This window comes from Girardinichthys multiradiatus, chromosome 6, assembly GCF_021462225.1.
Source record: "Girardinichthys multiradiatus isolate DD_20200921_A chromosome 6, DD_fGirMul_XY1, whole genome shotgun sequence".
In the NCBI taxonomy this organism is placed as follows: domain Eukaryota; kingdom Metazoa; phylum Chordata; class Actinopteri; order Cyprinodontiformes; family Goodeidae; genus Girardinichthys; species Girardinichthys multiradiatus.
In genome coordinates, this window is record NC_061799.1 from 9,591,511 (window position 1) to 9,606,927 (window position 15,417).

Here is a 15,417-nt window from a genome sequence, read left to right on the forward strand (position 1 = left end):
ATTGTCTTATTTCACTTTACAACTATGCACTAGTTTGTGTTGGTCTCACATAAAATTATGACAAAATACACTGAACTTTGAGACAGGATCGTGACAAAATATGAACTCGGGTTAAGGGATACTTGTACTAGGTGCACATCAAGAAATTTTAAAGAGGATTTAATTGGAATACCATATTCTGTCACAAGATGGCAGTAATGGTTAGCTGATACATCAAACGTTTTTAGGTTTCACTGTAAACCCGAGTATTTAAATAACAAACACGTCGTCTACCAATTAGCTAATGATTACGCACCGGTTAAAACAGTTACATGATCAATATCTGATTTTAAAAATTTAAATGGTGATCTCGTTTTTGAATTAAGTTCACAAAACCTTGGTGTCGTTTGGTGATGACGCAATTTTGACACTATGGCGGGTCACGCTAGCGAGCTGGAGATTGCGAAGAAGAATTTAACGGATGCAATCGGCGATAATGTCAAGCAGTAAGATGAACATGTTGTGAATGCGTTTCCTCTGCGTGGGGCTGATTTGTACCTCTTTTCTGTGTCGCAGATAATTATATGATTAAGTTGAGGCATCTCGGCTACGTGCATGTTAGCACCCAGCTAGCACTTAGCAAGCTAATGTTTTTAGCGGCTCACTCCTCACTGAGTTCAGATTTTATGCCGTCCAAATGGTGCGACACATAATAAACGTCTATTCTTACTGTTGTATTACTGTAAAGGTTTAGCTTGTTTAACGTTATTCTTATTATTCATCTACATTACGTGCAAGATGAGCTGTTTATAAACTGGTAGAATGAGATTTAAATTTAAAAAATGACAACGGGTTCTTTAAACGTTAAAATAAAATAAAGGAAACAATCAGGTTAAGTGTAGCTGTTTAAAAGTTATGCAATTTCTCCATCTATCTTGTATTTGCAGTTACTGGGCAAATCTAAAGCTGTGGTTCAAACAGAAAATCAGCAAAGAAGAGTTTGACGTTGAGGCGCGTCGTCTGCTGCCTCAGGAAAATGGTTGGTGTGCAAGAGAAGCTGCTGTCCTTACTGATGTTTTCTGAAAGATTGTGGTTTATCGTATATCTCCTTTTTCTATTCTAGTTCACTTTCACAACGACTTCCTCCTGGCCATTCTCACACGATGCCAGATCATTGTTTCCACGCCAGGTGAGTTTGGTGTGTCGCCAAGACAGTCTGTAGTCCTGGACAAGCAGATTTAATGGCCTAATAGTTCAGATTTTATGCTGAAAACGTAGATCATGGAGCTGATAGTATAAATACTTCTCAGGTTGTGTTTGATCATGCATTCTTCTATTGACTTTGATCTTATGTAAAGTTTTGGGAACTTATTTAAAACACCGGACTTGCATCCTGCAGAAACATAGTGTCTGCTTGGCGCCTTGAAAGCATGAATGTACTGGAGTCTGGCTGCAGCGCCCTGCAAGTCTGCATTCTCCAACCAGCTCACTGCAGTGTATTAAAAATCACGACATTCAAAGCAATGTTTTCTGTAAATTTTAACGTTCTGCTTTTAACTGGACCTGCATTGAAATATGGTGCTGGCTGAAACTAAACCCGGGTATATGAAGAATGACAGAACATACAAAAACTTAGGAAAGGATATTAAGGCTAAAAGCAATCAGATTAGTCATTTACTGAAATAATTGTTAACTAATTTGGTAATCGAATAATTGTTAACTTGAGTATACAGACTGTAAAATGTGCCATTTGCTCAAAGAACAACCAACTCGGAGCAGCAATTAAGCCAAAATTGTACAAAAAATAAAAACATTTTGGATTCAAAATGAAAAACTTATTTCTGTAAATATGATTAAAATTCTGTAAAAAAAACCCTCCTATTTATCGCCTTTTGCTATCCAATTATTATTTGAAAAAAATAGTCAACACATTAATCAGTAAGCAAAATAATCATTAGTTACAGCTCTATAGGATATTACAGCTCAAGCATACCTACAAAATGCAGTAGGGCTGCGATTTATAAACATGTACCGTTGAGCCCAAAATTAGTCATACCTCTGACAGGTTTAGATGCAATATAATCTTCTAAATTTATCAACATGTTTCCACTGACTGAAAGTAATATGATCTTATTGCAGCGACTCAGCCAGAGTCTTGGCTTGAAACTGATAAATAATCTGGAGAAGGAGCTAAAGATTGGGGTGATGGCAAAGAGGCTTTCCAACCACAAAGGCTTGGAGTTCATCACTAAAGATGAATTGTCAAAATACCAGCAGAAACATGCAAAAAAAAAAAAAAAAAGCAGGTCAGCCCTTATATGGAGAGTTTAATTGCTTAATGCCAATTAAGAGTTTCCCATTGATCATTGAGGTGTGTATAAATAATAGATAAGCCATTGTTAATAAAATGTAAATAAAAGCTTTTTTTTTCTTAAAAATATGTACTCTGTGTATATAGTTTAGTTTTTTTTATTTATTTATTTTCATTTAACCAAGAAACAAACTGCTTACTTGAATAAAAATAGTTTTTAAACCTAAATCTTTCAAGGCAGGGGTATGAATAGTTTTGGGCTTGGCTGTATATACACTAAACGAAAAGCTTAAATCAAAGTGCGTAAAGAGAGAAAAAATATAGTGATTTTATATCTAGTGTTAATTTAAGTTTAATGACTTGGCTTACAGTCATAAATAAGGAATGGATGCAGGTTAATCACGTGAGAGAGACCTCAGTTTGCTGTTATCAGTCTAAGCTAACAACATCAAATTAAACCGGGTTGTATTTCACCAGAAAGAAGGCTGCATAACTGATTTCCAAAGCTTTTTTCTATACAAGGACCAGCAAAATAAATGAACCCTTCTGTGTGGTCGTGTTCTCCACTTCTCATGGAAACAATAGTCATGTTATTTGTCAAGAAGTAGTAGCCTCACTGTGTCCACCCACAATGCCTGATCAATACTAATCCATCCGACCTTCTTCTTTCCTGTTTAAAAACAGATCTTTTTTGTGTCTGACCGGTTAGTTGTGAAAAAAGGTTATTACACATAAAACATAACCTCAGATTGGGTCATTTTTTCCCAACCTTTCTCATTCCTTCCAATCGAGCTCAAGGAAGCACACCCAGTCGGGTTTCTACGGTGGCCCAGAGGTGTCAGGTCAAATACAAAAGCCACAAGGGAAGTCATTCAACAGCAGTATTATTTAGTGTCCTTATTTTTTTGTTATACACTGTGTACTCTGCCATTTTACCAACGATGAACATCAGAACATTTATATTAATGACATTTTTTACAACTTTCACATAAATGTTTTATGTAAAAAAAAAATTTTTTTTTAGAATTTTACTGTACATCTTTGGAGAAATAACGGGTCAAAGTCTCTACTAATGCTCAACCAGTATATGGTTTTGTCCCACTTTCAGAATTTTATTTCTCCAAAACCATGAGAGGTGACAACATAATCTCTTGAGATTATAGTAAAGGGTCATCTATACTATAACCACAATTAAAAGCAACAAAAGCATATACTGGTTGAGCATTAGTAGAGACTTTGACCCGTTATTTCTCCAAAGATGTCCAGTAAAATTATAAAAAAAAAATCTTTTTACATAAAACATTTATGTGAAAGTTGTAAAAAATGTCATTAATATAAATGTTCTGTAGGTTACTTCCCTGTTTTCCTCTTATTTTCTCAACCGTCGCCAGGATTGGGTCCTTTCTGCTCCATTACCGTAATGAACCTTGTATGCGCGACGCTAATCTTTAAGAGGGACCTAGTTTCGGCTGGCGTGACCGCGTATTTCTGACTGTCGGCTCACTTGACCGCAGTTGTCACTGCGTAACTTAACTTACGCAACAAAGTCAAAGCTTATTGTAGACTCAGAGTTCCAATCAGTGTGACTAATTATAAAAAAAAAAGCGTTTCACTTTTGTTGCATCTCATGTATTTGTGTTGTGGATCTTGTATTTGTGTTGTGGATCTTGTATTTGTGTTGCATCTCTTGTACAGGTCCTTCTCAAAATATTAGCATATTGTGATAAAGTTCATTATTTTCCATAATGTCATGATGAAAATTTAACATTCATATATTTTAGATTCATTGCACACTAACTGAAATATTTCAGGTCTTTTATTGTCTTAATACGGATGATTTTGGCATACAGCTCATGAAAACCCAAAATTCCTATCTCACAAAATTAGCATATTTCATCCGACCAATAAAAGAAAAATGTTTTTAATACAAAAAACATCAACCTTCAAATAATCATGTACAGTTATGCACTCAATGCTTGGTCGGGAATCCTTTTGCAGAAATGACTGCTTCAATGCGGCGTGGCATGGAGGCAATCAGCCTGTGGCACTGCTGAGGTCTTATGGAGGCCCAGGATGCTTCGATAGCGGCCTTTAGCTCATCCAGAGTGTTGGGTCTTGAGTCTCTCAACGTTCTCTTCACAATATCCCACAGATTCTCTATGGGGTTCAGGTCAGGAGAGCTGGCAGGCCAATTGAGCACAGTGATACCATGGCCAGTAAACCATTTACCAGTGGTTTTGGCACTGTGAGCAGGTACCAGGTCGTGCTGAAAAATGAAATCTTCATCTCCATAAAGCTTTTCAGCAGATGGAAGCATGAAGTGCTCCAAAATCTCCTGATAGCTAGCTGCATTGACCCTGCCCTTGATAAAACACAGTGGACCAACACCAGCAGCTGACACGGCACCCCAGACCATCACTGACTGTGGGTACTTGACACTGGACTTCTGGCATTTTGGCATTTCCTTCTCCCCAGTCTTCCTCCAGACTCTGGCACCTTGATTTCTGAATGACATGCAGAATTTGCTTTCATCCGAAAAAAGTACTTTGGACCACTGAGCAACAGTCCAGTGCTGCTTCTCTGTAGCCCAGGTCAGGCGCTTCTGCTGCTGTTTCTGGTTCAAAAGTGGCTTGACCTGGGGAATGCGGCACCTGTAGCCCATTTCCTGCACACGCCTGTGCACGGTGGCTCTGGATGTTTCTACTCCAGACTCAGTCCACTGCTTCTGCAGGTCCCCCAAGGTCTGGAATCGGCCCTTCTCCACAATCTTCCTCAGGGTCCGGTCACCTCTTCTCGTTGTGCAGCGTTTTCTGCCACACTTTTTCCTTCCCACAGACTTCCCACTGAGGTGCCTTGATACAGCACTCTGGGAACAGCCTATTCGTTCAGAAATTTCTTTCTGTGTCTTACCCTCTTGCTTGAGGGTGTCAATAGTGGCCTTCTGGACAGCAGTCAGGTCGGCAGTCTTACCCATGATTGGGGTTTTGAGTGATGAACCAGGCTGGGAGTTTTAAAGGCCTCAGGAATCTTTTGCAGGTGTTTAGAGTTAACTCGTTGATTCAGATGATTAGGTTCATAGCTCGTTTAGAGACCCTTTTAATGATATGCTAATTTTGTGAGATAGGAATTTTGGGTTTTCATGAGCTGTATGCCAAAATCATCCGTATTAAGACAATGAAAGACCTGAAATATTTCAGTTAGTGTGCAATGAATCTAAAATATATGAATGTTAAATTTTCATCATGACATTATGGAAAATAATGAACTTTATCACAATATGCTAATATTTTGAGAAGGACCTGTATTTGTGTTGTGGCTCTTGTATTTGTGTTGTGGCTCTTGTATTTGTGTTGTGGCTCTTGTATTTGTGTTGCATCTCTTGTATTTGTGTTGCATCTCATGTATTTGTGTCGTGGCTCTTGTATTTGTGTTGCATCTCTTGTATTTGTGTTGTGGCTCTTGTATTTGTGTTGTGGCTCTTGTATTTGTGTTGCATCTCTTGTATTTGTGTCGTGGCTCTTGTATTTGTGTTGCATCTCTTGTATTTGTGTTGTGGCTCTTGTATTTGTGTTGTGGCTCTTGTATTTGTGTCGTGGCTCTTGTATTTGTGTCGTGGCTCTTGTATTTGTGTTGCATCTCTTGTATTTGTGTTGTGGCTCTTGTATTTGTGTTGTGGCTCTTGTATTTGTGTTGCATCTCTTGTATTTGTGTTGTGGCTCTTGTATTTGTGTTGCATCTCTTGTATTTGTGTTGTGGCTCTTGTATTTGTGTTGTGGCTCTTGTATTTGTGTTGTGGCTCTTGTATTTGTGTCGTGGCTCTTGTATTTGTGTCGTGGCTCTTGTATTTGTGTTGCATCTCTTGTATTTGTGTTGTGGCTCTTGTATTTGTGTCGTGGCTCTTGTATTTGTGTCGTGGCTCTTGTATTTGTGTTGCATCTCTTGTATTTGTGTTGTGGCTCTTGTATTTGTGTTGTGGCTCTTGTATTTGTGTTGTGGCTCTTGTATTTGTGTTGTGGCTCTTGTATTTGTGTTGCATCCCTTGTATTTGTGTTGTGGCTCTTGTATTTGTGTTGTGGCTCTTGTATTTGTGTTGCATCTCTTGTATTTGTGTTGTGGCTCTTGTATTTGTGTTGTGGCTCTTGTATTTGTGTTGCATCTCTTGTATTTGTGTTGTGGCTCTTGTATTTGTGTTGTGGCTCTTGTATTTGTGTTGTGGATCTTGTATTTGTGTTGTGGATCTTGTATTTGTGTTGTGGCTCTTGTATTTGTGTTGTGGATCTTGTATTTGTGTTGTGGATCTTGTATTTGTGTTGTGGCTCTTGTATTTGTGTTGTGGCTCTTGTATTTGTGTTGTGGATCTTGTATTTGTGTTGTGGCTCTTGTATTTGTGTTGTGGATCTTGTATTTGTGTTGCATCTCATGTATTTGTGTTGCATCTCATGTATTTGTGTTGTGGCTCTTGTATTTGTGTTGCATCTCATGTATTTGTGTTGCATCTCTTGTATTTGTGTTGCATCTCATGTATTTGTGTTGTGGCTCTTGTATTTGTGTTGCATCTCATGTATTTGTGTTGCATCTCATGTATTTGTGTTGTGGCTCTTGTATTTGTGTTGCATCTCATGTATTTGTGTTGCATCTCATGTATTTGTGTTGTGGCTCTTGTATTTGTGTTGCATCTCATGTATTTGTGTTGCATCTCATGTATTTGTGTTGTGGCTCTTGTATTTGTGTTGCATCTCTTGTATTTGTGTTGCATCTCATGTATTTGTGTTGCATCTCATGTATTTGTGTTGCATCTCATGTATTTGTGTTGTGGCTCTTGTATTTGTGTTGCATCTCATGTATTTGTGTTGCATCTCATGTATTTGTGTTGTGGCTCTTGTATTTGTGTTGCATCTCTTGTATTTGTGTTGCATCTCTTGTATTTGTGTTGCATCTCATGTATTTGTGTTGCATCTCATGTATTTGTGTTGCATCTCATGTATTTGTGTTGTGGCTCTTGTATTTGTGTTGCATCTCATGTATTTGTGTTGCATCTCATGTATTTGTGTTGCATCTCATGTATTTGTGTTGTGGCTCTTGTATTTGTGTTGCATCTCATGTATTTGTGTTGCATCTCTTGTATTTGTGTTGCATCTCATGTATTTGTGTTGCATCTCTTGTATTTGTGTTGCATCTCATGTATTTGTGTTGCATCTCATGTATTTGTGTTGCATCTCTTGTATTTGTGTTGCATCTCATGTATTTGTGTTGCATCTCATGTATTTGTGTTGCATCTCATGTATTTGTGTTGCATCTCTTGTATTTGTGTTGCATCTCATGTATTTGTGTTGCATCTCATGTATTTGTGTTGTGGCTCTTGTATTTGTGTTGCATCTCATGTATTTGTGTTGCATCTCATGTATTTGTGTTGCATCTCATGTATTTGTGTTGTGGCTCTTGTATTTGTGTTGCATCTCATGTATTTGTGTTGCATCTCATGTATTTGTGTTGCATCTCATGTATTTGTGTTGTGGCTCTTGTATTTGTGTTGCATCTCATGTATTTGTGTTGCATCTCATGTATTTGTGTTGCATCTCATGTATTTGTGTTGCATCTCTTGTATTTGTGTTGCATCTCATGTATTTGTGTTGCATCTCATGTATTTGTGTTGCATCTCATGTATTTGTGTTGCATCTCATGTATTTGTGTTGCATCTCTTGTATTTGTGTTGCATCTCATGTATTTGTGTTGCATCTCATGTATTTGTGTTGCATCTCATGTATTTGTGTTGCATCTCTTGTATTTGTGTTGCATCTCATGTATTTGTGTTGCATCTCATGTATTTGTGTTGCATCTCATGTATTTGTGTTGCATCTCATGTATTTGTGTTGTGGCTCTTGTATTTGTGTTGCATCTCATGTATTTGTGTTGCATCTCATGTATTTGTGTTGCATCTCATGTATTTGTGTTGCATCTCTTGTATTTGTGTTGCATCTCATGTATTTGTGTTGCATCTCATGTATTTGTGTTGCATCTCATGTATTTGTGTTGCATCTCATGTATTTGTGTTGCATCTCTTGTATTTGTGTTGCATCTCTTGTATTTGTGTTGCATCTCATGTATTTGACCTGACACCTCTGTGCCACCGTAGGTTTCTGGTTAATATGCTGGACAGAAAAAGAACAAGTAACAACATGGTTTCATGAAATCCACTCTTGTTAATCTCAGATCTACTTGTTCTTTAATTATAATGTTGCTCTGATAATGTTTAGCTTTAGAAATCACACCCTTACAAGGTAGTGAGCCGTTTGTTTTCCTCCTTGCATTTGCCACTTCCGGCGTGTTGTTTTCAGTTTGCTATAAATAAACTCTCAGATGATCTCAGGGTTATAGTTTGCCCTTAACGTTATTTCTAACTTCCAACCTTCTCCTCACAACCAGAACCTGATACCTCCATGCTGCCTGAATATGTTAATAATCTGCATTATGATTGGGCGTTTGTTGAATCTTGTTTGCCGAGGCTAGCTCAGGGAGAGAACTACCCCGGAGATACCCTCCTTGATGTCAAGTAGTTTTGCTGCTTGACATGTATATATTTCTGGAGTTTCTTTTGGTCTGTGAATTCATTTTTCTGTACTTGTAAGTTTGTTGCAGAGAATGCAATAAAGTCCAAGTACAGTTCAGACTGCTGACAGGTGTCATAGCTTGTGTGATGCCACTACAAGATGTTTTCCATTGTACAGTTGTATTACCTCGTCAGGTTCGTGGGTCAGAACCTGTTTTGAGTGGTTCTTTTTGTTCACACCCTCTCATTTGTGTTTTTAATGCCCCCTGTGTTTCCTTCTCCGTCCTCTAGAGGGCACAGGTCCTCTGCAGTGGCAAGGAAGCTGTGCCTCAAAGCCTGGCAAGCCAAAAGGAAAGAAGAAGTGTTCCACCAGACAGAAATTTGACGTAAGTCCTTTCTTCTCTTTTTTTTTTCTGACTGCAGAGGAAGTTAATGGCAACAGTTCAGATAAGGCAATTGTTCATATGGCGAGCGGGTGTTTTTAATGTCTGGGTCAGGTAATGATTCACTGTATGTTTAACGGTTGACTCACTGTCTCGTTCTGATGTTGGGTTTGGTACCCGCAGCATCGTTTCCAGCCACAGAACCCTCTCTGTGGCGCGCAGCCGTTCAGCCTGCGGGAGGTGGGGGGCGAGGAGGAGGAGCTGCGTCTGAGTGCCCACACGCTGCTGCTGCCGACGCGGGGCCAGCTGGAGGCCCGCATGATGGTCACCGCCTTTGAGATGGGGCTGGATAACGTCACAGAAGATGCCATCAGCACCATGATCTGTGCTGTGGAGGTGGGCTGTCATCATCCATACTCCTGGTCATAAACATTACATAATAATTATTTCCTTCATCAAATTTTTCAATGTTACATCCTGTTTTTCAAAGAGGAAAAAAACGCGTTTCTCAAGCTGCTTAGCAGAAATGAATGAACAGAAGGCAGTTTTCTCCCTACTTGTGCGTTAACGCTGAACTCTAATTTCAGCACCACTTGAAAGATGTCCTGACTGCCGTAATCACTCGGAGAAAGGCTTACCGGTTACGCGACGGGCACTTCCCTTACGCCTTCGGCACTGATGTCACACCTCGGCCTTATCTCAAGAACAGCCTTTCTGCGTTCCACGGCATCAGCGAATGGTAGGAAATGATCACGTTTATAGTTGGAAAAGGCAGGCGACGTTCACGTAAATGTTTCTGTTAAACCTCTTTAACTTTGATATCTGCTGTTATTTATTTTTTTCTTTTAAAGTCCCCCTCCAAGTGCTTCCCTTCCTGCATGCCCACCACCTCAGGTCTCACCTGACGACGCTGAGCAAAAAGCTGTTCACTTGCTGGCTTGCTCTTCTGACACCCTACCTGCCCCACTCCCTCCAATCAGCATGTTTGACCTCCTGGAAGCTTTAAAGGTGAGAAGATAAGCAAAAACGTCTTTGTTATCAGTATTTGTTGTTGTTGTTATTGCATGTTATTCTCAAAAACTTACCAGTGTGTCTTGTCCAACCAGAGCAGGAGCCATTTTGAAAGCTGCTCTGAAATAAATGAGCCACAGTCACATGAAAGCAGGCAAAAGCCCCAGACTTTACAGTAATTGGGTTTGTCATGTACCGCTTTGCTGGCACCCAGAGCTGCTGTCTCTATTCATATTGAATTAGATTATTATGTAAATCAGATACTCATTTTCGGCCAGAGTGCGTTTGAATGAACCCAGTTTAGCTTCACGGTGCCTTGTTTTCAACTGCCCGCTTTGTCACATTGATTGCATCCTTAAACGTCAGCTGCTTTTTAATTAGGATTTTATGTGACATGCACAAAGCAAAGTGTTGCATAACTGTGAAGTGGAACGAAAATGAAGCATAGATTTTTAAAAAGAACCCTTTTACGAATAAAAATCTGATAAGCAGGGACTGTATTAGTATTTATTCCTCCTCGGTTAAAACTTTTTGCGCACATTTTGCTGCAGGTCAAATGTCTCCTTTTCAAGTCTTTGGCAGGCTCCAGCTGGGTTTCATCCAAGGCTGCCCTGTATTTAGCTGCATCCATCTTTCCATCAACTCTGACCAGTTTCCCTGTCTCTGCTTGAGAAAAGTTTTGTTCTCATCACACCAGAGCACCTTGTATGTGCTGTGTCTCCTAAATGGCTAGTGGCAAACATTAAACGTATGGCTTTCTTTATGCCGCTCTTCCATAAAGACCAGATTTTTGGAGTGCACGATTGTCCTGTTGACAGATTCTTCCACCCGAGCTGTGTATCTCTGGAGCTCCTTTAGAGTTACCTTCTTGGCTGCTTCTATGAGTAATGCTGTCCTTGTCTGGCCAGTCGTTTTACGTGGACGACAGACTCGGTAGGTTTGCGTTGATCAGAGCTCTGTAAGTTGTTGAAAGCTCTGGATAATGTTCTATACCCTAACCCTGCTTTAAACTTTATCTCTGAAAGACAGATGAACACACCTGCTAGTTCTTTTTTTTATTCTTTTTTGGTAAGATCTGAAAAATTTAAGCTATGTATCATTTCCCTTTCGCTTCATAATTATGTGTTACTTTCTGTTGGTTTATCACATAAAATCATAACAAAATACATTGAAGTTTTGGTGTAACGGGACCAAATGAAAGCGTTTAAGGAGTTTAAATACTTTTGTTAGGCATTGTAGCTAATAGACTTAATTTAATACAACGTAAGTAAATAAAATCGTAATAAAGGTGAGGGTTGAACACGCTGAATGCCAGTGTGATGTCTGTCTGCCTCTTTTAGCCAGATTTGGTGAACATGGTTCTGTGCAACTTTGCCTCTGTAATTAGTGGCATTGCTGTGCTAAACCATGATGTCCAGTACAAAAAGGTTCTGTTATTTTTCTCTTTTTTTCCTAGTAATCTCTCGTTCAGTTTGCGGTAGAAACATAGTTCAAATGTGGTATGTCTTTAAACGCAGTATTGTACTAGAAATGGTTTTTGGGAAATTTCCCGTGGAAGTGATTGGAAGCAGAGGAAGAGTGAGGGAAGCAACCAGAAACACCATCCTGCAGTTCGACCTAATTTTCTTTCATTTTTACTTTAAATGTAAAAAACGTCAGCCTGCTCTTAAACATGCTGAGCAGACTTGCATGTTTTTCACCTGAAGTTACCAACTTACCAGAAACGCTGAGGGGTCATTAGGAACTACAATTGTTTTCTAAAATCTAACAACATTTTGAGGAATTTTTTGGTCTGAATGCTTTTTTTTTGGTCCAGTGCTGTTTCTAACATTTCCGTTGCACCACACAGTCGATAATCAGGGCTTCATTCCTCTCTGCTGTCTACTCACATCGATAGATTGAGCGTAAAGTATTCAGGGTTAGCAAGGGGACAAGGAAAGGACTGTTTCAGCAGTCAAAACACCATTCTCCAAAACCTGTGGTCTAATATTTCTCATTCTGTATAGTAATATATGGTGATCATTTAGTCTCATTCTATTTTTGGAGCAGTTACATCAAAGCATGTTTGTGTTTAACATGATATAATCTGCAAAGTAAAATATTTCAGCTTTAAAACCTGTAGATTCATCAAAAACGTTTACTTTTTACAACTTGTCGTAACTGTGCAACGTAGGTTCATCGTGGCGTGATGCCCTCCCACACGATGTACGCCCTCAACATGGAGCGTATCCTGGCTCAGCTGTGGCACCCCAGCCATGAAGAACTGGAGCAGGACCACATACACAGACAGAGGCTGGCGGGTAAGGAGGGCATGCTTGTCAGCTGAGAGGCTCTCACACAAGACTGCTGTGATCCTTGGAGGTCAATATATCTCTGGGACACCCATATGGCAATAGATAGGGGGGAACAATGTGTTCATAAAGTAAAAGACTTTGTAAGATGTGGATAATACCTGTGGCTTACAGAAGATGGAGCAAGAGACATCCATAAAGCCGGAACCCTGTTTGTGTTGCTGATCACATTGTCTGCTGCGTGAGTCATTATCCCAAACAGAAAACTATCCCTGCCCAACTTTAAATGTGGGTAGGTTAAAGGGGTGAAAGTACTTCGGCAAAGCACTGTGTGTAAGAAAATGCTCAAATAATCTGAACATATGAGATGTTTAGCTTACATGTTGGGTCTGGAGACGAGCTCGTACAGCTTGTCCTGGGCTGCTGGTCATTAAGCTCCTCTTGAAACATATATCCAGAATGTCTCATAACATTTACTGGTTTCTTGTGATAGTGCTGGTGGTCCTCCATGTTTCTGCAGCATTGTTATTGTTCTGTGTATATATGTCCATCCATTTGTTTTGTTAAGTTTTTTTTATATATATATACGTCACTTATGTTCAATAATAAAATACTTTTGTTTAAGGTAAACTTGTGTTTTTACTACACACTTCTACATTGTGTAAACAGATCTACATTTGCTTCAGGGGTTACTTGTAGGAGTCACCAGCAGCAGGGGGAAGGACAGTGATTCAGTCACGCACAGCTTTCCCGGTGCGCACTTGAGTCATCTTCCCATATTTGGCTCCCTGCAGCTTACTTCCGGTAACCTGGCTGTCCAATGAGCGTTCGCGCCACACAGACCACAGAATGACTCAATGTCCCGTCCGTCCCCGGGTCTGCAATAACAAACCTGCCTGCTGCCAACTCCTTAGAAATTAGACAAAGGTGCTCGCATGTGTGTCCAAGTTTTGCTTTTATTTTTATAACCTTATTTACAGTTAAGTGCTCAAAATGCTGCGTACAAATATTACAAAGGGTTATTCTCAGGGCTAACAAGTTACACACGTATTATAAAGTCGTATGAATAGAAGTGTTCTGAAAGTAAGGCAGCTGTCAGTAAACGCTACACACACACACACACACACACCTAGGAAAAAAGGTCCAGAGGGTGTGAAAGTTGTTAGTGTTTTTTTCTGTACATGCGCTCGCTGGTCCATGGGCTACAGTGCTAAACTCGATCTTATATTGCTGTTTGACTTTTGCAAGACAAAGGTGTGTTTCACTGCGTGCAGCTGGATCCCACGCTACCACGATCATGTGATGAGGTGCGGGTTTTCCACGTGTGATCTACAAGTTGTTTTTTTTTTTGTTTTTTTTTTGTAGAAATAAAATGTAGTGAAAGCCAAAAGTGGCAGACAATAGAGCAAAAGTTTCTCTCAGCTGTGTGCGTCTGTAAAATAAAAGATGGCTTTATTTACAGCGACCGATCACACGTCAATAACCATCCGGAGTGGAAAAGTCGGTGAAAGGTCTCAAGCAGCCTTCTCAAGTTGCATTTGGTCCCTTATGTCCCTTATTGGTTCCGTTTTGTCACCGCAGTCTAGTAGGCTTGGAGCTGCTGCGTCAGGATGAGCTGACAGCCGCTGTTGACGTGGTCCATGACCTTTTGCTTGAGCAGAGCCAGCTCGTCTCGAAGGACGTTGGCGGAGGAAACCAGCTCCGTGTTCTGGGTTTTTAGGTTCTTGACCCTCTCCTCGAGCCGAGAAATTCTCTCCAACTTCCTTTTCCGGCACTTGGACGCGGCCACTCTGTTCCTCAAGCGCTTCCTCTCCGCCTTGATGCGCTCCTGGCTCTCCATGTCGATCGGGGAGAGCGGAGGCGTCTCGCCGGACATCTCGGGCACCGTTTGCGGCTCCTCCTTTAGCGCCTGTAGCCGCGGGTGCTGCGCCGCCGCCAGTTGGTGGTCCGTGTGGTTGTGGGGCGGCTGCGGGGCTCCTGGATAATTTGTCTGCGGGTGCCTCTCTGCGACAGGTGCCGACGCGGAGCCCACGGTTCGGCTGAAAGCGGCCAGGTTGGTGTATTCGGGCGGGTCCGAGCGCACCGTGCAGCTGTAGGGAATCCCACTGGCCTCGCATGAAGCGGTGCTGGGTGCCACGCCGCTGGTCCCGCCGGTCTGAGCGTCGGGGTGGGCGGCGGGTATCTGCTGGTAGTGGAGCTCAGCCAGGGCCCTTACGAACCCTTCAGCGAAGCCCTCCTGCTCGTCACTGACGTTCTTGGAGCATATGAACTGGGTCGGGGTGGGGGTCGTCAGCCCGCTGCAGGACTGGATGATCAGTCTCTCCAACTCAGGCGAGGCCAGCTTCAGTAAACCGACATCAGGCGAAGTCAGGATGTCCAGGGCCTTTGCCCCCAGCTGCGGTTTGAAGTTTTTCGGGTCGTTTAGGTTCAGAGTCATGTTTTGTTTCAGTGTTTTGGGGTTAAACCCGTATACAGACGTCCCGTCATGCTGGGAGTTGGAGGCATTAACAGCTTCGTCGTAGAAGGTCGCTTCCATTTTACTATTTTTTCTAGACATAAACTTTTATTCTAATCTCTCCAAATAACTGAATAATGAGTCCGGTTTCGACTGTTTACATATGTTCTGTGACAAGCTGTACACTGTCCCGAGGCAGAGGCTGCCTATTGTTGGAGTTCAACTCACTTGACAACTTTCGTCCCGAGAAAAGTTTTCCTTTGTGAACCGTGCGGTCATCGACAAACAAAAACGCTTCTTCTGCCGCCGAGCTTCAGTGTTTCACCCCTAAAACCCCCTGTGAGGATTGTCCTCCCGTTCTAATAACTCAAAACAGACTCTGAAAACGGATAATACTTTCAATCACTTCCAACGTGGAGACGAACTTTATCCACCTCTAA

The 15,417-nt window shown here is 41.0% G+C and overlaps 2 protein-coding genes across 2 annotated transcripts; one reads left to right on the forward strand and one right to left on the reverse strand.

Annotated features, from left to right (window-relative positions):
* Positions 1-240: 240 nt before the first annotated feature.
* tada1 (transcriptional adaptor 1) lies at positions 241-13,152 on the forward strand. Its single transcript, XM_047368645.1, has 8 exons — positions 241-485; positions 927-1,018; positions 1,103-1,168; positions 9,129-9,223; positions 9,404-9,616; positions 9,808-9,959; positions 10,072-10,228; positions 12,405-13,152. Exons 1-8 carry the CDS (start codon positions 412-414, stop codon positions 12,555-12,557), a joined length of 1,002 nt encoding a protein of 333 aa, XP_047224601.1. The 5' UTR covers positions 241-411; the 3' UTR covers positions 12,558-13,152.
* A 308-nt stretch (positions 13,153-13,460) lies between these two features.
* Positions 13,461-15,383, reverse strand: LOC124870122 (transcription factor Jun-like). Its single transcript, XM_047368646.1, has one exon. The coding sequence runs from the start codon at positions 15,077-15,079 to the stop codon at positions 14,105-14,107; it is 975 nt and encodes a 324-aa protein (XP_047224602.1). The 5' UTR covers positions 15,080-15,383; the 3' UTR covers positions 13,461-14,104.
* Positions 15,384-15,417: the final 34 nt, after the last annotated feature.

What these genes read in the sequence shown, in the direction of transcription:
- tada1 (XM_047368645.1), top strand. Translation starts at nt 412, where the DNA reads ATGGCGGGTCACGCTAGCGAGCTGGAGATTGCGAAGAAGAATTTAACG. An exon ending in TCTGCTGCCTCAGGAAAATG is followed by an intron (nt 1,019 to 1,102) that starts GTTGGTGTGCAA and finishes TTTCTATTCTAG; the next exon opens with TTCACTTTCACAACGACTTC. An exon ending in TTCCACGGCATCAGCGAATG is followed by an intron (nt 9,960 to 10,071) that starts GTAGGAAATGAT and finishes TTTCTTTTAAAG; the next exon opens with TCCCCCTCCAAGTGCTTCCC.
- LOC124870122 (XM_047368646.1), bottom strand. Translation starts at nt 15,079, where the DNA reads ATGTCTAGAAAAAATAGTAAAATGGAAGCGACCTTCTACGACGAAGCT.